The sequence below is a fragment of the Terrapene carolina genome, unplaced genomic scaffold, assembly GCF_002925995.2.
Source record: "Terrapene carolina triunguis isolate 2854851 unplaced genomic scaffold, T_m_triunguis-2.0 Scaffold998, whole genome shotgun sequence".
In the NCBI taxonomy this organism is placed as follows: domain Eukaryota; kingdom Metazoa; phylum Chordata; order Testudines; family Emydidae; genus Terrapene; species Terrapene triunguis.
Window position 1 is genome coordinate 547064 of NW_020665349.1, and position 22770 is coordinate 569833.

General features: G+C 42.6%; 1 protein-coding gene across 1 annotated transcript in view; it reads right to left on the reverse strand.

The window, feature by feature from the left end:
- Nucleotides 1-22770, reverse strand: part of UNC13B (unc-13 homolog B) — a 354074-nt gene that overhangs the window by 173574 nt on the left and 157730 nt on the right. The window contains exon 10 of the mRNA XM_029913862.1: nt 21118-21208. Within this exon, the coding sequence (XP_029769722.1) occupies nt 21118-21208 (91 nt within the window). The remainder of the gene's footprint in view (nt 1-21117; nt 21209-22770) is intronic.

Sequence of the window (22770 nt, forward strand, 5' to 3'; positions counted from 1 at the left end):
TTACAAGGGGTAAGGGAGCAGCGTTTGATTAGCTAATAGAGTTAATGAAACTTAAAACACACGACTAAAATATCTACTAACAATATTTATAAACAAAGATGCAGCAATTAGTAATAACTGATACTTACAAATACAAACCAACGCATAACTACCGGCAAACGTAGAAACTCTGTTTGAAACACGTGAGCTGAGAGAGAGGCTTCGAGGTGATCAGGCTCGGTTACAGGTGTACATAGGATTCGTTTTTCTTTCTCCTCTCCCTGCCTGCACATGGCAGGCAGGCCCATAAAGTACCAACTATGACATCATAGAAGTGTCATAGGGGATGGGGCCCAAAACCTGTTTGTGTTCGTTTCTGATTGGCACAAGCAAAGTTTACACCAAGTAGGGGAGCAGGTGCCTCAAAGTCTGGCTTTGCCCCCAAAAGGTGAGGAAATGCGTATTGTTTTAGAATGCGTGCAACACTGAATGACAAAAGAAGAGGCCAGGGCAATACCGGTATGGGCAAGTTTTACAGGATGCAGACAGGAACTCATCTCAACAGAGCCAAGCTTTTGAACTTACACAGAGCTCTGTGGAGCTCGAAAGCTTGTCTCTTTCACCAACAGAAGTTGGTCAACAACAGATATTACTTCACCCACCTCGTGCCATATATCCTGGGACCAACGTGGCTACAATAACACTGCATAACTCATTTTAGAACATTTTAGAAAACTGAACTGTATTTAGCAACCGTTAGCCAACGTGTACAATGTATTTTTAAACACTACTTCACACAATGTGGACACAGTTGTGTTTAACAACAAGTTAGCTAGTGGCAATCAACCCAAGGGTCCCCCAATTTTTCTGGTCTCAAAGGCTGATGGTTGTTTCACCTCTCAGGCCATGTGTACACTAAAGGGTCTACAGCGGCATACCTAATGCACTCTAGCTAGGCTGGCATAACCTATAGTGCAGACACAGCTTACAGTGATGGAAGGGGTTTTTGTGCCACTGTAGGAACTCAAGCAACAATAGCTGGATCAATGGAAGCATTCTTCCAGCGACCTAGCTGTGTCTGCACCCATCACTGTTTCACACCCCTGAGCGCTGTAGCTATGTCAACTTAAATTTTAAGCATAGATCAGGCCTCAGGGATAGTCTGTGTCAAGCTCCTTAACAGCGCGAGACACAAACAGTCCAATGAAAATTGAAGTTTAGATGGGAGAGAGAGAAAATCAGATTAAAACAAAAAACTGTCTCCACGTCGTACTTAGTCTGGCACTCTGCAAAAGCTAGGCTAGATAGGTATGATTTAAGATTAGTCACAGGAAATGCTTATCTCCTATATCCCTTCTGAGCTTTGCAGCCAGACAGTCTGTCCATGAGACAGCTTCTGGTTTTGGGTCCTCCTTGGGGTCCCCTTAGTTGTACCATCCAGGTTACTATGACATGCCCTCCAGTTCTGCCCCTAAGGCTTGGTCTACACTAAACCCCCAAATCGAACTAAGGTACGCAACTTCAGCTACGTGAATAACGTAGCTGAAGTTCGAAGTACCTTAGTTCGAACTTACCTCGGTCCACACGTGGCAGGCAGGCTCCCCCGTCGACTCCGCGGTACTCCTCTCATCTAGCTGGAGTACCGCAGTCGACGGCGAGCACTTCCTGGTTCGACTTATCGCGTCCAGACAAGACGCGATAAGTCGAACCCAGAACTTCGATTGCCAGCCGCCGAACTAGCGGCTGGGTGTAGACATACCCTAATATGGCACAGCAAGTTTCAAAGCATTCTGCCCAGGCACATGGATCTTACAGCACTTAGAAAAATCAGATCTGAAGAGAAACTGCTGCAACCTTAATTAGTGTTACTGCTGCTGTTCCCCCATAACACAGTGATCATCCTTCAAGTCAACGGTTATTACACTGAACCTCTCTCTTATTTGACTTAATAATCATCAGTGTCCAATACTTAAACTGTACTGCAACAACATGCTGACTTTTTAAAGCATGACCACTAGATTCACCTAAACTCTGGCACCCTGACATTAAGGAAGTTTAAAATGTTTTCTTGAAAGCGGGCATATATTGTCTGATGTACTACAACCCATGAACTCTATATTAACTGGAGCAAAACCAAGTAATGACTGGAAGTATTTCTTTTGAGATTTTTGTTAAATACCTCACTTTTTCATTTTTTAGTTCCAATAGTAATTTAGAAATAAATATTTTGAACTTGTTAAGATTGTAGGCTGGGAGACTATACAAATATGAGAAAGTAGCTTTGTGTGTAGTGGGAGGCTGTCTTCCTGAATTACAAAAATATTCTGGGTTTTTAAGTACCCACAAGTCGTCATGGTACCATATAAAAACTTCATTTTCAGGCATTTTGTCAAGAGCCAGGGTATCAAGAAAAATTCAGCATGTAACATAAATGCTTATTCCGCTCATAGGCAGCAGCAAAAATAGCAGAAATAAGGTGCTAGGTGCTGTCCGGAACATAAAGGAAGATCCAGGCTTGATTATTAAGCGAAATCGTGGATAGAGTGAAGAAACCAGGAAGAGGTAGAAGACAAAAAGAACAGAAATACAGGGTATAGCATAGTTTTGCAAAGGGTACGTCTTCATTACCCGCCGGATCGGCGGGTAGTAATTGATCTAGCGGGGAATCGATATATCGCGTCTCGTTAAGACGTGATATATCGATCCCCGAACGTGCTCCCCGTCGACTCCGGAACTCCACCAGAGCGAGCAGCGGTAGCGCAGTCGACGGGGGAGCCGCGGCCGTCGATCCCACGCCATGTGGACCCCAGGTAATTTGATCTAAGATACTTCGACTTCAGCTACGCTATTCGCGTAGCTGAAGTTGCGTATCTTAGATCGATCCCCACCCCAGTGTAGACCAGCCCAAAGACTTGAAGGTTTTTGCCAGTGAAGGGATTATAGGAAGTATGTGACTTGGCCAGAGCAGCAGGCAAAGTGTAGATCCAAACTAAAGCTCTGGAACTCATATACAAAGCCTGAATGAGATAAATGCACAATCCCCTTCCATCTACGATGAGACATAACAGCTACAAACATCCAGTACACCACCAGGTAACTGAGTCCAGGTACAAACTAGGAGTCAGAGCCAGGCCGCCTCAACAGCAGTGCCAAAGCTTTCAAACACCCACCATCTTCAGGTCCCACTACAAGACTCGCTCCTTCAGCGGAGCACTCAGCAAAGAAATGCCAGGAGTGCACACAGAGGAAAACAAAGCTCTCACCCAAGAGGACTGAGATAGATGAACTGGACAGAGGAGTTGGACAGAGACTGATTGAGTCTTAGGCACTATGAATCCATGCCTGCAGTCCCAGTTGCTAGTGTCACAAGATCACATCATAATCGAAGTAGGTTTCTAGCTTATGTGGTTGTGAAGAAAAGCTTGGAAAGGTGACCAGAGTCATCTCTGCCTGAGTCTGTAGAGAGCCTGAGACAATAGCTCTGAGATGGATGAACTGCCCCAAGCATTACAGTGGGTGTTCTTTGGGGCCCTTCCAACACCACTCAATGAGAAAAGTACAGCTGCTGGGGTGAACACTGGGGGGTCCTAATGTTATCTCTGCTGCTCTCAGGGTAGGGAAGCCCATGCCGTTACCACCTCTCCTAATGAGGGGCATGGCCATGGCACAGAAACGCAGTCATGGGGCCCCATGTTAAGATGTGCCTAAGGCTCCCAAATTGCTTTAATCTGGTTCTGATGCTGGATGCCAGCCTGTCTCTCTGACATCTCCTCGTGGAAGTCTAGCTATCAGCTCAAGCTCAACACGGCTAAAGCAGAGCTCCTAATCTCCCCCCTCAGCTCTCCCCCCTTGATCATGGTGTACACCACCACCATTCTACCTCTACAACCTGTGTTTCTGACTCGGACCTCTCTCCGAGTCCTCACATCCAGGATCTGTCTACGTCGCAAAGATTCTTTCTGAATAATCTCTCAGAGATACAGCCTTTTCTATCCAGCCACACAGCTAAAACACTCCTCCGGTCTCCTATTGGCTCATGTCTCAATTACTGTAACATCCTTTTTTTCTGGCCTTGATATATGCCGTCTTGCCCAGCTTATCTCCATTTAGAGTACTACGGCAAAGAATTTTCCGAGCACATCATTTTGACCATCCCCTCCTCTTTCTGAATCCCTTCACTGGCTCCCCTCTTCTCTATCATATCAGACATAACCTGCCTGTATTCACTTTTTAAGGCCCTTCTCTTTCTCATTCAGTATTGACAGTCAGCTCCTGCCACCCATCAATCCATGCCACCACCTCTATTGCTTACTGGTAATATTTTCACACACGCCCCTTGGAGCGTTCTCCCATGCTACCCTTCGTGCCCGGGAGGCACTCCCAGTAAACAGCCATAAAGCTACTCTTATCTTCCTTCAGAAACCCCCTAAAAACTCTCCTTTGCCATGAGGCCTACAAAAACCTTGACAACGGTTAGCCTGCTGGTATGCTGAGACCACAGCCTGTCACGCTGCCTCCCCCCAACCATTTGTTTGTTTCCTTGTACTCCCCCATCTGTCTGTATCCATCTATCATCTTACCTTATACTCCTTGGGGCAGGGACTGTTTTTTTGTTGGGTGTCTGTACAGCGCCTAGCACCATGAGGTCCTCAGCTGTGCTTGGGGCTCAAAGGAGCTATGGCCATACAAATAAATAGTAATAATAATGGGGGTGCTCAATCAGGATGTGCCTACAGCTCCCAAATTGTCTTAATCTGGTCCTGATGCTGGACAACAGGCAACATAAAATGAAAGTCGGGAGGCCACAGAGGAGGCAAGCTACAGAGATGACCAAGGCAAGGTTCAAAGTTTTGGCTGTGAGAATTATTACACATCAGCCCAGAAACTGCCTGGCAGTCACTAGTCCACTGCAAGTGGACACAACTGCTGGGTTACACTTGTTACCAACCAGGGGGTTGCCCACCTGTGAAACCATTATTGGCAGATGCCCTTGTTACAGCCAGGTTCCATGTCCATCCAATGAGATCACCAATCCCAGCAGCAGCCACAAGAGGGGTGCAAGAGGAAAAAACCCATTCTCAATCTCGGTTATGAGCAGGTTGCTTTTAGCCACTCTTTTCAGCTCTGGAATACTAGGGCACACTCCTGGGCTCAGACCTCTTGTCTGGCGCCCTTCCAGCCATCCTAACCCCTAAAACTGGTGTCTGATTCCCCAAATCCCACTAGGAATTACCCCACATTCCCATACAGCTCCACGTGGTGATCTAGAGAGCACATCTTGAGACTACTATAGCTTTGGGCTGAGACATGGTAATCTTCCTTTCTGTAGAGCTATACTCTCCATAAAATTATTCCATCCAAGAAGACAGACACCAGTTGGTTAAAGATAATCGAATAACCTCTAGAGATCCATATGTGAAGTACACACATGCACATTTCTCTTCATCACTTTCTCTGCAGATCTTAACATGTGCGCCACACAGAGATGAGGTACTGCGTCACATTATAACTGACAGCACCAAGTCCCACTATCGCACCAATAATAATGAAGCCAGACACAGCTTTTGCACTTTCAGTAAAGAGATCTGACAAGCTCCACAAAATAGGTCTGAATCCCACACTGGTGATGAATATTAATCTCACAACCTAGGCAGACATCTTCCCAGATCAGCAAGAAATCTAATGAAAAATGCAAATGACTTGCAGTAAACCTCTATAAAAGGATACAAATCCCACCACAAAATAGTCACCTAAACCCCACAGGGAATGCACAGCAATTTACTGTACCTGTGGTTGATTAAAAGATGAACTACATTGAATGAGTTAGAGAGGCAGATTAGTGCCTCAGGAAGGGAAGAACATGCTGTACCCAAAGTGGACACAAATTAGAAAGCAAATTCTGAAACATACTTCTCCCACTCCCTCCTCAGTATGTCAATTCTGGTCATGTGCAATCAAGTCATTGAATCTGCCTACCCTTCCTTTCAAATAAAGATGGAAGATGAGTTTAATGTTAGAATGAGAACGTCATGCTTCCTGGTACTTATGTATTCACTAGTTATTACAATTGTGAGCCAAGTTGGGATTTCAACTATGCTCTACAGCCAAAATGCTTCTGAAATAAATGTAGTCACACTTTACTAATTCTGGGTCACTGAGAACGAAAATGATGCTTAAAATTGTTGATTGGCTCTAGTTTTCAAGATATGCTATTGGGTCAGTATATACGACCCTTGACTTGGGAATGGCGGAGGATAAGTGAGTTATAAAGGGAAGGGATCTCAATTTAAACCAGAAAATGACTAAAATACATCTTTGACTGGATCTATGAATAAATCTATGACTGGGTTTGGAATGTACTTGCTTTTTAGGCAAAACAATGAATGATGCAATCTGAAGCTGGTATTGCGTCATACATGATATGAATTGCATCATGTTATTCCTAGAAGTCATGGATGATGCGATCATAACGAAGCTTACATCACTCTGCTGAACAAATTGCCCTATATCAGCTCTAGAAATCATACAGTGTCGTGCTCTCTTATTTGTCAGTGTTTAATTTTGCAAAGGGACACATTTCTGTTTAGCCAAAGTGAGCAGAGATGCCTCGTACTTGTGTGAACAGTGCAGATAACTTCTGCTATGTTTGTGGTGAAGTGACTTTTGCATCACAAAAGCGCAGTATAACCACTATGGTTAAGAAAGCCTATCACCTTTATTTTGGCTGCAAAATTGGAGATCAGGACAAGAGGTGGGCCCCACACATATGCTGCAACACTTGTGCAACAAATCTTCGCCAGTGGTTGAACAGGAAAAGGAAATCTATGCCTTTTGCAGTGCCAATGATTTGGAGAGAGCCAACAGATCATACCAGCAATTGTTACTTCTGCATGGTGCCTCCCGTTGGGAAAGGTGTGTCAAAGAAGAAAAAGTGGACTGTGCATTATCCAAACATTCCATCAGCTATACGCCCAGTACCCCACGGAGAAGGACTGCCGGTTCCTGATGCACCAGAATCATTCTCACTTGAGTCAGACGAGGAAGAGGAAGAGGATGAAACTTCTGGTCCTGAACCATCAATGTCACAGGACCCACATTTTCTCCCATCCTCCTCCTCTGAACCGCACCTCATAACACAAGGTGAACTGAATGACCTTGTCAGGGATTTGGAACTACCCAAGAGTAAGGCAGAGCTGTTGGGCTCCAGACTACAGCAGTGGAATCTCCTGGCAGGTGATGTTAGGGTTTCCATGTTCCGTGACCGTCAAAAGGATCTTGTCCCATTCTTCTTCATGGAAGGTGATCTTGTAGCCTGCAACAACATCGATGGTATGATGGCAGCCCTCAACATCGTTCACGATCCAGATGAGTGGAGACTGTTCATTGATTCATCGAAGACGAGTCTTAAAGCTGTTTTACTGCATAATGGCAATGTTTTGCCATCAATTCCAGTTGGTCATGCAGTCCATATGAAGGAAACCTATGACAACATGAAACAACTTTTGAGGTGCATAAACTATGACCAACATCAGTGGCAGCTTTGTGGCGATCTGAAGGTTGTTGCTCTCTTGCTTGGTCTGCAGACTGGATACACAAAGTACTGCTGTTTTCTCTGCGAATGGGATAGTCGTGTAAGAGATTCCCACTACATCAAGAAAGATTGGCCACTCCGACAGTCATTGGAGCCTGGGAGGAAAAGTGTTCAGCATCCACCACTTGTTGAATCAAGGAAGATTTTGTTACCACCCTTACACATCAAGCTGGGTCTGATGAAGAACTTTGTCAAGGCCATTGACAAAACACAAGCAGCTTTCAAGTACCTCCGTGGAAAATTTCCAAGGTTAAGTGAAGCTAAGATAAAGGAAGGTGTCTTTGCTGGTCCTCAGATTCGTGAACTTCTTTGAGATGATGCATTTGACCATGCACTGCGTGGCAAGGAAAAGACGGCATGGAAAGCCTTCCAGTTAGTGGCAATAGATTTTCTCGGAAACAACAAGGCAGACAACTACAGGTTGTTGGTGGAAAACCTCCTCAAGGCATACAAAAGCCTTGGTTGCAACATGTCACTAAAGATACATTTTTTGCACTCTCCTCTAGATTTTATTTCCACCGAACTGCGGAGCAGTGAGCGACGAGCACGGCGAGCGATTTCACCAGGACATTGCAACAATGGAGAAACGCTATCAGGGCAAATGGAGCCCATCAATGCTTGCAGACTATTGCTGGACAGTGACAAGAGATGCTCCATTTAATGAATACAAGAGACAAGCCAAGAAGCGCCGAGTAGACACTGAATAGGACTAAACTATGTACATAATAGCTTTTTGCCTTTTGTTTCATAATAAATTTTATTTATAACACCCTTTTGCTGATTTTTAAAGTGTTACATAAACAGGACAGGTGAAATATTATCATGTAAAGCAACCATAAACACATGAAAAGACCTAGGTTTACAATTTAAGATTAAAACTCTACTATCTACACAATATACACAGACATAAAATGTAAAAACTTAAATATCTTAAACAGTAGCCAATCAGTTGTTTTAATTGTCATATTTGAATTCAGCACATCAAAATACATAATAAATAGCACATTTTATCTCTGAAGCAGACGACTTCTCAAAAATTGTAGACCAGTGTTATGGGTTAAGTACCAGTGTGCTTAGTGCTGTACAATAGGTTACTCCTGGGGGAATTCTGCACTACTGCGTGTGCACATAATTAATTTTTTGCACAGAAAAAAGTTTCTGACAAAATGTTGCTGCAGTTCCGCCTTTTGCCCACCAGAGGGTGCTGTAGCAATAGAACACAGCAGCAGCCAGCTAGGGAAGAGAAAGAGCCTGACTTCTTTGCAGCGCCTGTCAGGCCTGGTCAGGAGACAGGGGCTATGGGGAGACAGCGTTGGCCTGCTGGGGGACCAGAGAGGGGCTCATAAGGGCTAGTGGGGGAGGACAGACTGGGACAGTGGGGGAGTGGAGGCACAGGGCCACGGGGGGGAAGGAGGTGCAGGGCCACATCGTGATGGCGGAGGCGGTGCAGAATTATTACTCAGAGTTCTGTATTACTATACCTAGTAAGGAATCTATTTGTCAAAAAAACATTTCCTGAATGTTTTTTGTTGTCTGTATTGTTACAGACATACTTGCTGACAGGTATTTTGAAATAAATGACCCAAAATAATTGAAACTGGTGTGATTATATAATTTTTCAGTGCAGAATTCCCCCAGGAGTAAATATGTCGAGAGTGGTGCTTGTTTTAAAAGGCTTATGGCCTGAACTAGCCATAACAAAATTCAGACACAATATACTGGCTGGCCTACAGACACTTCTAAGTGGCCACCTTTGAATCCTGTGAGTACCCTTTAAATACACGTCCCTAAAAACATGTATGTATTTCAATTTGCCATGACCAAAACAAGGAGAGATGAAGAAAAAACAGGAAGTTTTTTAAAAAAAAATGCTAAATGTTATCCCATTTTCTATAAAAAAGTATTAATTCATAAGAAATTACGTAAATAAGCTAACATGGCAGAGGTAGATATTGATTGCTTTATGTGGAAAGAAAGTAAATTTGGTTTTAAAACTCAGAAAAGTTGAAAAGTATGGTGACAGATTATAGAGAAATAAATGGTTTCAGAGTAGCAGCCATGTTAGTCTGTATCCGCAAAAAGAACAGGAGTACTTGTGGCACCTTAGAGACTAACAAATTTATTTGAGCATCAGCTTTCGTTGGCTACAGCCTACTTCATCTTTTTTTAGAGAAATAAATGTTATTTATGTAATGTAATCGGTATTTTGTTATGTGATATAGAAGCATGTTAAAAACAAACTAAGTTAAAAAAAATAGTGGAGACTGGGATTCAATTGATAAACCAGTTCACAGCTGAATCAGTCACTGAATTCCCCTCCACTTTGACAGGTTTGTTACCACCACATCAAAAGAAATTACAAGTCTCCTGCTGGCCTGACATTTTTTTTGCTGGCTCTTTTCAAACTCTCTTTAAAAAAAAAAAAAAAAAAAACCACCCTTCCAAAAACTAAAATCAGAAGCTTCATTTGGGTGGGTTCAGTTGCAATTCTTTCCCTGAACAGGCTCCTGAAATACCCTGGGAAACATTGGAAGTTATCCCATTGAGAAACAAGTCTATTCACATGCAACACCCACATTTTTATTTTCTGAGATCCCTACCTGGAGGGTCATTTGCCAGAAATGAGGATCTTTTATTTCTATAAGGGGTTCATCTGCTCCTACTGATTATTAAGAACATAAGAACAGCCCTACTGGGTGGGACCAAAGGTCCATCTAGCCCAGTATCCTGTCTTCCGACAGTGGCCAGTGCCAGGTGCCCCAGAGGGAATAAACAGAACAGGTAATCATCAAGTGATCCGTGCCCTGTAGTTCATTTCAAGCTTCTGGCAAACAGAGGCTAGGGACACCATTTCTACCTATCATGGCTAACAGCCATTGATGGACCTATCCTCCATGAATTTATCTAGTTCTTTTTTGAATCCTGTTATGGTCTTGGCCTTCACAATATCCTCTGGCAAGGAGTTCCACAGGTTGACTGTGGATAGCTAATGTGATGACCCATTTTTAAAAAAGGCTCCAGAGTCCATCCTGGCAATTACAGGCCGGCAAGCCTAACTTCGGTACCAGGCACATTGATTGAAACTATAGTAAAGAACAAAATTATCAGACACATAGATGAACATAATTTGCTGTGGAAGAGTCAACATGGTTTTTGTAAAGAGAAATCATCCTCACCAACCTACTAGAATTCTTTGAGGGGTCAACAAGCATGTGGACAAGGGTGATCCAGTGGATATACTGTACTTAGATTTTCAGAAAGTCTTTGACAAGATCCCTCACCAAAGGGTCTTAAGCAAAGTAAGCTGTCATGGGATAAGAGGGAAGGTCCTCTCCTGGATCAGAAACTGGTTAAAAGATAGGAAACAAAGGGTAGAAATAAATAGTCAGTTTTCAAAATGGAGAGAGGTAAATAAAGAAAGGAGGGATAGCTCAGTGGTTTGAGCATTGGCTTCCTAAACCCAGGGTTGTGAGTTCAATCCTTGAGGGGGCCACTTAGGGATCTGGGGTAAAATCAAAATTGGTCTTCCTAGTGAAGGCAGGGGGCTGGACTCGATGACCTTTCAAGGTCCCTTTCAGTTCTAGGAGATGGGATATCTCCATTAAAAAATAGTGGTGTCCCCCAGGGGTCTGTACTGGGACCAGTGCTGTTCAACGTATTCATAAATGATCTGGAAAAAGGAGTAAACGGTGAAGTGGCAAAATCTGCAGATGATACAAAACTACTCAAGATAGTTAAGTCCAAAGCAGACTGCGAAGAGCTACAAAAGGATCTCACAAAACTGGGGGACGGGGCAACAAAATGGCAGATGAAATTCAATGTTGATAAATGCAAAGTAATGCACATGGGAAAACATAACCCCAACTATATATTTAAAATGATGGGGTTTAAATTAGCTGCTACCACTCAAGAAAGCTCTTGGAGTCACTGTGGATAGTTCTCTGAAAACATCCAGTCAATGTGCAACGGCAGTCAAAAAAGCAAACAGAAAGTTTGGAATCATTAGGAAAGGGAGAGATAATCAGACAAAAAATATCATATTGCCTCTATATAAATCCATGGTGTCACGGAGTAAGGGGGGACTCAGGGCCCTGCACCCCCGGCGTCCTGCGATTCACCATGACTCTCAGCCAGCCAGTAAAGCAGAAGGTTTATTTAGACGACGGGAATACAGTCCAAGACAGGTCTTGCAGGTACAGACAACAGGATACCCCTCAGTTAGGTCCATCTTGGGGTCCTCGGGCACCCCAGCCCCCCCTCCGGAGGTCAGAGCCCTCCCTGCCTCCCAGCCACCTCACCAGCCCGCTTCCCAGACTCTGCCTTCAGCGACCCCTCCCACAGCCTTTGTTCAGTTTCCCGGGCAAAAGTGTCACCTGGCCCCAGCCCCCTCCTGGGTTCTCATGTTACATGCTCAGGTATTCTCCGTAAGTCAGTCTCCCATCCCCCCATTGCAGACTATCCTAGCCACACTTCCCTGTCACCATTCAAAGACCACAGTAAGAACAGTCCCAGTTCGTCACACATGGTACGCCCACATCTTAAATACTGCGTGAAGATGTGGTCACCCCATCTCGAAAAAGATATATTGGAATTGGAAAAGGTTCAGAAAAGGGCAACAAAAATTATTAGGGGTATGGAGCGGCTGCCATATGAGGAGAGATTAATAAGACTGGGACTTTCCAGCTTGAAAAAGAGACAGCGAAGGGGGGATATGATAGAGTTCTATAAAATCATGACCGGTGTGGAGGAAGTGAATAAGGAAGTGTTATATACTCCTTCTCATAAGATAAGAACTAGGGCTCACCAAATGAAATTAATAGGCAGCAGGCTTGAAACAAATGAAAGAAATATTTCTTCACTCAATACACAGTCAACCTGTGGAACTCCTTGCCAAATGATGTTGCAAAAAGGAACTAGAAAAATTAATGGAGGATCGGTCCATCAATGGCTATTAGCCAGGATGGGAAGGGATGGTGTCCCTAGCCTCTGTTTGCCAGAAGCTGGGAATGGACGACATAGGATGGATCACTTGATGATTCCTTCTGAAGCACCTGGAATTCGCCACAGTTGGAAGACAGTATAATGGGCTAGGTGGAGCTTTGGTCTAACCCAGTATGGCAGTTCTTATGTCCTGATTGCCTGTTTACTTCAATGCCTATCTCCCAGTTTCTTCACCTTAACCACACTCTACACCTGTCCCTTATACCTTCTTCTTCTCACCTGTTCTGTCCTCCTCACCTTCTCTCCCTCACCTGGTCTTTCCGTTCAGGTAATTTCCTCTGAACTAAACCCAACGCCCCAAAAACAACAAAACTAACATGACATGTGCCACCATCACATTGATTGCTCGGCTTGTATGTTATATCCCTTTCTCCTATACCTTGGTCTTGTCTATTTAGACTGTAAGCTCTTCAGGGCAGGGACTACTACTACTCTGTTTGTAAAGGGCCTAGCACACTGTGGCCCTGACCTTGGCTGGTCCTTAGGCACTACTACTGTGGTAAACATGATTAAGAATAGCCTGCTCTCCAGGTGCAGATTTTGCAATAAGTAACATGCAAAGAAACCAGAAAAATACTTCTCTTGACTATTTAAATCCAGATACACAGTACTGAAAGGCTCCAATTAGCTCCTGATTAAATGACAATCTTACGCAGTTACACAGGTTTCCACAGAAATATGCATGGCATCTCCCCCACACAATAAAATATGCTGTGTGACAAAATCCATATATACATATGGAAAACAGGGAAAATGGAGACAAACAGCACTGAGTGATAAAAAGACAGCATATGCCAGAACAGTTTTCTGCCTTAGCTACGGTTTGTTTTTGAAACTCGAAGAATGACATTAAGGGTCTGTTCATGCAATATTAATAGCTAATGCTCCTTCTGTGATCTCTCAAGTGCTCAAGTTAGACTTGGGGTGGGAGGTTGTTTTTAAAGCCCCATACTTTGTAAGTCAGGACCCATTGCTATCAGTGTAGTGCAGCTTTTCTTGTACAGATTGTTTCATCGATTTACAAAACTGGGAAACAGAACCCCCTACTCCCACACTAAATCTTTAAAAAAAGTGTTAAGTCTGGCTTTCCTGAAAGCCAACCCTATTTTTAAAAGCTGGTTACGTGAGGATTCCTAATCACAACCCGTGTCTCCCACTCCACCCCCAGCTCTGATGTAGAGTAACTAATCTATTCCACTACTGGATGGGTCTATCAGCATTCCTAAAGACCACCACCACGTGCACTATGCACAGGTGATACATACACACTGTGGACTACCTAAAAGTACAGTCACTCCTCTGTTCTACTCATTTAATTGTGGGTCTCTACCTATGGAGTGTGCCTATTTTCTTCTGCTGCCCCCCCCCTCTTTTTTTTGAGTGGGGGTGGGGAGGGGAATTAATGGAAAAGAGGAGATTCTTAGACGTGAAGTTGGCAATGGTTGCCTTATCCAATATTATAGGGGTTTTCCACAGCCTGGGGGCTGCTGTAAAGAGGGCTTATTCCTATTATTAGACGTGGGCTCCATTAGTCTTAATGTAACATACAACTGCTGTAGTGGCCCTAGAAAGAGGCAAGTCCTTGATATCTCCCCAATAAAGACTTTCTATACCACTGCTGGAACCCTGAAGTGATTTAAGTACCGTCATAACTGGGCAGCCAAAGCAGGTTGAGGAGCAGCAGCAGAATATGCTCGCTGCAGCTCACCCTTTTTGGGAAATGCATTGTGCACCTGTTGCAGTTTCTTCATGAATTTATCCAGACCAAGGCAAACTGAGTTACATATGCCCCTTCTGGAGGTGGACAATGCATTTGACCAGGTTGCTCGGGAGGAGTGGAGAATTCTTGCTGCAAGCCAGAGTTGAAAGAAAGCACTTTTGGAGACAGTGTATAACTGGGAATCCAGAGACAGTAATGAGACAAAGTGTCTAGTCCATATCAGAAAGCCATCTATTTGACACAAATTCTCACTCTGTTCAGAAGCGAAAGACTGAAATAGCAGGGAGTAGCGCAGATCAGGAGTGAGATGCATTGGCAGAGTTGTGTGTGGATGTCAGTATAATCTTATGTGCTCTGGGGTAGAAACCTAATTCCCAACTTGAATTTGTTTCTTCTACTTTACTATCTAATGCATTGGGGAGGAGTAACAGACCTGCCCAGGGATCATGGAACATATTGTGCTTGTGATCTAACCTGGGGATTCACAACCTGGAGGCTGGGTCATAAAAACCCTACATTGCTTTATAGTTAGGCATTTTTGAAGCCTGTGTTATAATATGGGGTCACAATATGGGAAAGGTTGAGAACCACTCATCTCAGCTATGCATAAATGTATTTTTAAGAATGTAAAAGATACACTGGTTGCATCATTAGAATTCTTGTAAGAACATTTAATGACAATATAATTTGGCTCAACCGATATATAGCGTCCCATACATATGTGAAATTGGGGTGGGAGTGGCATTGTGATCCTGAAGAATTCCACAAACTTGAGAAAGGAAACTCAGATGGATTTCCCACCATTTTATACAAGATTATCTGGGTCCTGCAGTTTTACAGGAAGCTAGAAACCAAAAGGTGGAACAACTTAACGGGAAAGTCATCTACCCAATATGTGAGTTCTAACATTTCTCAAAAAAATAGTTATCTGCAAGATTTTCACAAAAAAACCCCAAATATTTCCTATAAGATTTCATCAATACTTTACACTAGTTCAGTTCTAACAAGTAATTACTAATTTAGGGTCAAGTTTAGCTCTCTTGTCACACCTGTGCAACCCAGATGATATCATGGTATGGGACAGAAGTGTCCAGCTCCATAATTTCAATGTTGGTATTTTCTTTAGTAGGCAGTGAAAAGAAATCAAAATGGACTGTTATTGTACTACAATGTTTAGAGAAGCATACAGGAAATCATGCTAGTAATTAAGGTTTCTAGTTGTACTGGTCCTTGGGAAAAGCTTTCTAGCCAGAAAGCTACACCCCAAGAAAGACTTACATAAGAATGGTCACACTGGGCCAGACCAAAGGTCCAGCTAGCTCAGTATCCTGTCTTCTGACAGTGAAATTTTCTCTTACTTTTCAATTTCTCTTTTCCAAAAAGGGCATGACTGCTGATTTTTCCTACCAGGGATTAGTCCATCTAAACTCATAATATATTAATGAATATGTAGAACTATTACCACTGTATACACATGGGAAATGATCCCTTTACTAGAGCTGTAATTCCGTGAATGTTCAGTGTAAATCAGGTTAAAAATTGGTGGTAAGTCTCTAAGAGAATCTTAATAAGGATGAGCAAACTTAATAAATACAAATGTTATTTCCACATAAGAAGTGTGTGAGTAGATATTTGAATCGGTGGATATGCCACCCTTTGAGGTGCTGACAGGGAAGATGAAATTTATCTCTCCTTCGAGCAGAGTAAATCTGCTGATTCTCTACTCATTGTAGAATGACTAACAGTGAGATGGAAATCAGAATTAATCAATGCAGATTACTTAAGTATCACAGTAGAGAAACCTTTTGCTAAAGACTGTGTCAGCAGAGATAGTGATGAAGCAAGGTGGGGCTCTGTGAAGGCATATGGTGGGATAAGTTTCTGCTTGGCAGATTTCTTCTGCTATTGCACAAGACTGGTCTGCCCATTAGCTAGAGAACAATCTGGTAGAGTGTGGTCATGGTCTACATACATACTTATGTACCCTCCATCGCTTCAGTATCCGAGTGCTTCCCACGTATTTACTGATTTATCCTCACAACACCCCTATAAAGTATGGGATAGCATTCCCATTAGACATATGAGGATCTGAAGTACACAGAAATGAAATGTTGCTTAAGTGCCTGAGGTCTGTAATAAGGTCAAAAATAATCCCTATCCTAACTGTTCTCTCCATTGTACCAATGGGATCTTTGAGGAAGGCAGGAAGTTAAAGCAGAGAAACTCTCTACAGATTTTTTTTCCCAGCATTGCATAATTTGATCTGTGATATTTCTCAGAACTGGAGGAAACCCTGCCAGATACAATATCTGGCAAAGAACATAAAAGTCTTGCAGATGGAGATGACATTCTCCATGTGATAACAAATCTATGGCAACCCTTAGGAAAAGTATATTTTCAGAACTGAAATATACAGAGCTTCAACTCACTTTTCTGTTACTGCGTGGGATGCTTTGGAAATGCACAGCTTAATCATCTTTGGAGTACTGGCCAAAGACATTTGCAAAGATATTTTTTAAATGATCAAGCGGGAGTAAAATAGTAAAAATATACTAAATTCCACCAAAACGATTAGCAGTCAGTACGCTATGAATAGTCCAGGAGCTTGGGAATTGGATATGGAGAGTTTCACCTTTGGGTCACCAATTCAAATCCAACCCAGATGGCTAATAATGGCAAGTAGTTGGCATTCAAAGTGTGTTGTTGACCTGTGGGTCTCAGTCCAGTTCCAAGTGGACAATTACTCAACTCACAACACATACAATCACAACTGGCACTAATTAGTACCCTGCCTACCAGTTTTCACCAATGATGGGAAGTGCCAAAGAGACTGAACTTCCTACACAATCCTAGAAGGTGTCCTTCCGTTCCAGTACAGGTGAACAGTACAGGACAGAGTAGGAAGGGCTTTCACTGACACTGCACTTCATTTGTCCACTGGACAAATACAACTTCATTTGCTAAGACTATCAATCCAGTGCCTTTCACAAACACTGCATTAACTTAAATAGGTTAATATTGTCAATTTCTTCTTTACTAGTAGGCACTAAAAATGGGGCAAACAGCACAGGAATGCAACTTCTGCCAAAAACGAAACCACAGCCCACAGCAGGCAGCCGGTATTTGATCATTAATTTGCATCGCACCCCTGAGGAAATCCTGGCAACAAAATCTTTGGCTGACATGCAGGACTATATTGGGAAACTAAGAACCATTTAGAGAATGCCTTCTGCTTAATTAACACATTACATAGACTCTAAAATTTATTATGAAACAATTTTCAAAAATGAGTGCCTAAAGCTGGGCTCCTAATACTTATTGAGGTGCCTAGAAAAGTGGCTCAATTTTCAGAACTGCTGAATATCCAGCAAGAGAGACTGAACGAGACTGATCCTTATCAGATCAACAAGGAGGTACAGGAGAACAGTCACTTACCCTGGGGGGAGGGTATCTGCAATAGAAGCAATTATCTAGACAGACCATGGAGTTACAGGACTATTAAAGAGAACAGAATTGAGGGTATTTAATTGGTAAAGATGAAGATTTCAAATCAAAACCATTTTGGAGAGAACTGCATCTATGAGAAAAAAATTCAAGGGAAAACATGGCCTAAATGCCTAAAGTAGAGCACAAAAGTGAATGAATCAATGTATTTAACCTTTTACCTAAAGTACGGGAAGAAATTTCACACCACCTTCCCTATATCAAAGCAGTAATGGTCTTAAAAAAAAAAAAAAAAAAAAAAGGGACAAATGGCTTCTGGATGGCAATGTTTACAGTACTCATTACAGTACTTTCAATACTCAGGAGTATGTCTATAGGGTCTTTAAATGTTTTTCTTTATCAAAAACAAATAGAAATACTCTTATATCTTCGTTAAATTTGCAGACTAACACAAGGATAAATTCATGGAGGTGAAGTCCATTAATGGACATTAGCCAGGATGGGTAAGGAATGATGTCCCTACCCTCTGTTTGTCAGAGGGTGGAGATGGATGGCAGGAGAGAGATCACTTGATCATTGCCTGTTGGTCCACTCCCTCTGGGGCACCTGGCATTGGCCACTGTCGGAAGACAGGATACTGGGCTAGATGGACCTTTGGTCTGACCCGGTACGGCCGTTCTTATGTTCTTAAGGGAAAAATCAGATTCAAATTTGCCTTAACTCAAAAGTTTCTTGGGCTCATCTACATTTGACAATTATTTTGGATTAAGGCAGGGAGTGAATTTAAAGCACAACAGTTTTCCAGAATAGCTCCCTGTGCAGACACTCTTGTTCCAGAATAAGAGTGCCTACATGGAAAAATTAACCACAATAGCTATTCTTATTAATTTCCCTGTATAGACAAGCCTGTTGTGCAGGGCCGGCTCTGGCTTTTTGGCCGCCCCAAGCAAAAAAAAAAAAAAAAAACCGGCGGCGCCGCCGGGGCCGGGGGACGGGGGGGGGGGGGAGGGAGCGGGAGGGAGAGAGAGAAAGGGGGCAGGCCAGGGCTTCAGCGGGGCGCTGCCACGCGGCCCCTCCCGCCCTGCCGCCTGCCGGGAGGGCTCTGTGCCGCTCTGGTCGGCGGGGAGGGAAGGACGCGGGCTGCTCTGCCGGGCTTGCTGCAGGGCACTCCCGTCCTCCGCGCTGCCGCCCCCTACAGGGCGGCCAGAGCGTAACACAAAAAAAAAAGGCAGCCGTGCCGCCCTACGATTGGGCGAATGCCGCCTCCTACAAGCTGCCGCCCCAAGCACCAGCTTGCTCGGCTGGTGCCTGGAGCCGGCCCTGCTGTTGTGTGAGGGTATGAGGATTCAGTCAGAGCCCTTGCTGGGCTAGAAACCATGGTTTTATTCTGGAATGATTAAAGTTAATTCTTTTTAGATGACTGCAGTAATCCAGGGACAAACCAGCTAAGAAATGGGAAAGTCACATTTTGACTCATCTGTAAGTCTCCATTCAAAGGAATTCAACAAACCAGCAAACACCGAGACAAACTCAATATACATTGGAAGAAGAAATTTTTAGTAATTTGCATATTCACAACTTACTGTACCTCTTTATATCTATCAAATCTTACATTAAAATCTTAACTCGCTGACTCATGATGCTGTAGGATGTATGCATAACACTCACATGAGGGCTAATCTCTTCCTAGGTGGGAGGCTGGATTGATAACCACATATGGCGCTTTCTATCTCTGGGTTAGTGGTTCAAATTCCTACCCAGATGATTAGCAAACCAAAGTTACTACAACCAGTTTCAGTATCTGTAAGAGGAGTTTGCCAGCTCAGGTCAATGGGTAATGGACATGTGGCTACTTTACCAAAACCAGAATTGTAATCATCAGTCATTGGCTTGTTTACCGATCACATTAGCAGAAAGTCAAAGCTTTGAATTCATATGGATACTGAATTTGCCTCTCACATCTGTAAGTGGTCCTTCCACATCAGGACAGAGATCCACTGGCACATGGTGATGTAGAGTAATCTCTGTGGTACTAGGTATAGATGCTACAATCCATTTCATTTTCTTCAGCAGGGATAATTTTGTCATATTCTCCATACTCTACGGCAGAACTAAATTCTGTTTTATTTGTATGCAAGAAGTATATACCATATGACATCAGTTAAACAAAAGCTTCCTTTCTTCTCAACACCAGTGCCCAACAAGCCCTGCCAGTTTTGTCCCTAAAGTTTGATACATATTCTTCTTAAAATCCCAGTTTGTCCAGTCCAAAATGTGAACTTACTTCATTGACCTTAAAATAGTCAAAGCACCATCATTTGATGCATCATAGATCTCAAGAATTAGGTGGAAACGGGGTCTGGATTATGACTAAGGTGAGCCAAAAATGGAACTGTTAAGAACAAGACAAACAGCTCTTTTGTCTCCCAAGACACATACTTGAAACAGATCCAAAAGAAAGGCAGGAAATAGAAACAAATTCTGCTAGTGGTACTCAGCTGTATCCCATGCAGGACGTTATCAAAGCCTTCAAGCAGACAGATATCATTGTAACACCCATACCATTAAAAAGCAGACAAAGGAAAAGACCACATATAAAAGGAAGACATGAAGTGTGTGCTTCTGCTAGCAGGCAACAGCTTACCATCTGTAGAAACTGAACACACCATATATTCTCTGTGACTGAACACAGGATAAAAACTCAGTGTAAAAGTCATACTGAAAACTGTTTTTATGCTTTTCAGATCAGAATATTCCAAATGCAGAAGACGACCTCCCAATCTGTTCCTTTTAAACTTCTAAATAACAAGGTTAACAAACCCCTTACATTTTCAGACATGTCAGGATATACACCCATTAATATTGATTAAAGATTTATGAAGTGTTTGATGTAAAGCTTCTCAAGAAACAATTCTGCACTATAAGAGAAACAATCCTACTGAGCTAACAAGAGATTCTGATAATAGTTTGAAAAGCACATTCTCTGAATTTTGAACTGGTCAAAGTAAATAATCAACAATTCAGTCCCAAATTATCTAGCAGCCGTGTCTGTTGGTTTCAAATACATTTTATACAAATTAGAAAGCACTTTCACAGATTCTGCATCTTTTTTCTGAATATTCAGCTCCAGGTCTGTTAAAATCCCTTCTGAAATGTCCAGCTACTGAACTATCAATTCTACCACAGCATTTGTTTCTAAGTGGCTCTAATACTATGGGCCTCAGTACAATACACAGATTCCAGCTTTGTATGTTGTGTTTACTGAAATTTTGCTAGTAGAAACTAAAACTAGGAGGTGTCCCACGAAGAGTCTCCAGCCACAAATCTAAAAAATTAGCAAGCATAGAAAAGGAGGAAAAAGTGAAGTAACATGTAACCTTACCTCCTGAAGCCGTAGTCGTATTTTGTTAATGGCTCGGAGCCAGCGAGCTCTTGCAGGAGAAAACGCTGGGGGTTCATTTTCATCAAGGTAACTTAAAACAAAGACATGAGAACAATTTTAGAAATAGAAAAACCACAAAGTGAAATACACTCATTCAAAATGTGGCATTATTGTTAAGGAACTGGAGTGCAAATGCAATTACAGCTCAAGAGGCACATGAATATCTAGCACATCAGAAAGCCACATACAACCCCAAAGATACTCCTGTAAAGGAGATGCCAATCTAGGGCAGTTAGGAATAAGAGGCACTGGACTGAAATAGCAACTATGGGAAAGAGAAATTCCTAGCTTTCTAACAGTACAAAACTACTATTCTGACACTTGATGACTTAGATAACGAGACAAACTCGTTCCTGGTCTTTTCAGGGGAGAAATTCCACATGTGAGGGAAAGAAATATTTTTGTAGCTTTAAAAAATAACAGCCTCAAGTTGCTTAGAGATTTGCAATGTTAAAAGCAGTCCCAGCAGAAAGGGAGTAGGAGGGGTATGTTTGTGGTCACAGGTCCATGATAAATGCAGTTTATCAAATTGCTGCCGCCACCACCCCGACGGGTGGGGCGTGTGCATATCTGTCCTTCAAACACTTCGGTTGATCATACTTTTATACCACAACAACCCAACATGTACTTGTCTACACATTCTCCCTTACCACACATAGCACTAGTCCATCCCTTGTACATTTCCCATTTACATGGTGAGCATTAAGGGGAAGGCACCTGGTCTTTACCTGTCTGTGTAGTGCCAGACACACATGACAACTGATAACAATGTAAACAAACAGGAAATAGTTATTTCTGCGGAAAGAATGTTGCTGATTTGTAAGAAGAAAGCAGGATCAAGTCTGAAGGAGGTGAATGAAGTAACCACAAGACTTTTAGAAAAGTTTAGCGCTCTCTTTTTCCACCAGTCTTTTTTGTTGGTAGTGATGTCGTCTTTTTAGGTCTCTGACAATTTTTGTCTACATAAAAATTGCACCTATTTACCTATATTAGTAAAAAGGTGCTTATACCTGTATAGTTCATTCTTATTCAGAGATTCACAGGTTCCATCTAATCTGATCTCCTATATAACACAGGTCAGAGAACTTCCTCAAAATAATTCCTAGAGCAGAGCTTTTAGAAAAACATTCCATTTTGATTTAAAAATTACCAGTGATGGTAGATCCACCACAATCCTGGGTAAGTTGTTCCAATGGTTAATTACTCTCACCATTAAAAATGTACATCTTATTTCCAGAATGAATTTGTCTAGATTCAACTTCCAGCATCTGCATCACGTTATACCTTTCTCTGCTAGATTGCAGAGCCCATTATTAGGTATTTGTTCCCCACATAGGTACTTATAGACTGCAATCAAGTCACCCCTTAACCTTCTCTACATTCAAGGGAATAATTACACCGGAATAAAGCACCTTTATATCAACATAACTGCATCCCCTCTAGGGTCTTGGACCAGTTTAACTATTTTGGTAGGAAGTCAGCCACCTAAGCAAATAGTTAAGTTGGTACAAAACCTGTGTGTAGACCAGTCCTAAGCCTAGGAGTATTTCTGCTTCAGCTGAAGTGAGACAAATAACGAAGGGCTGTCTTCAC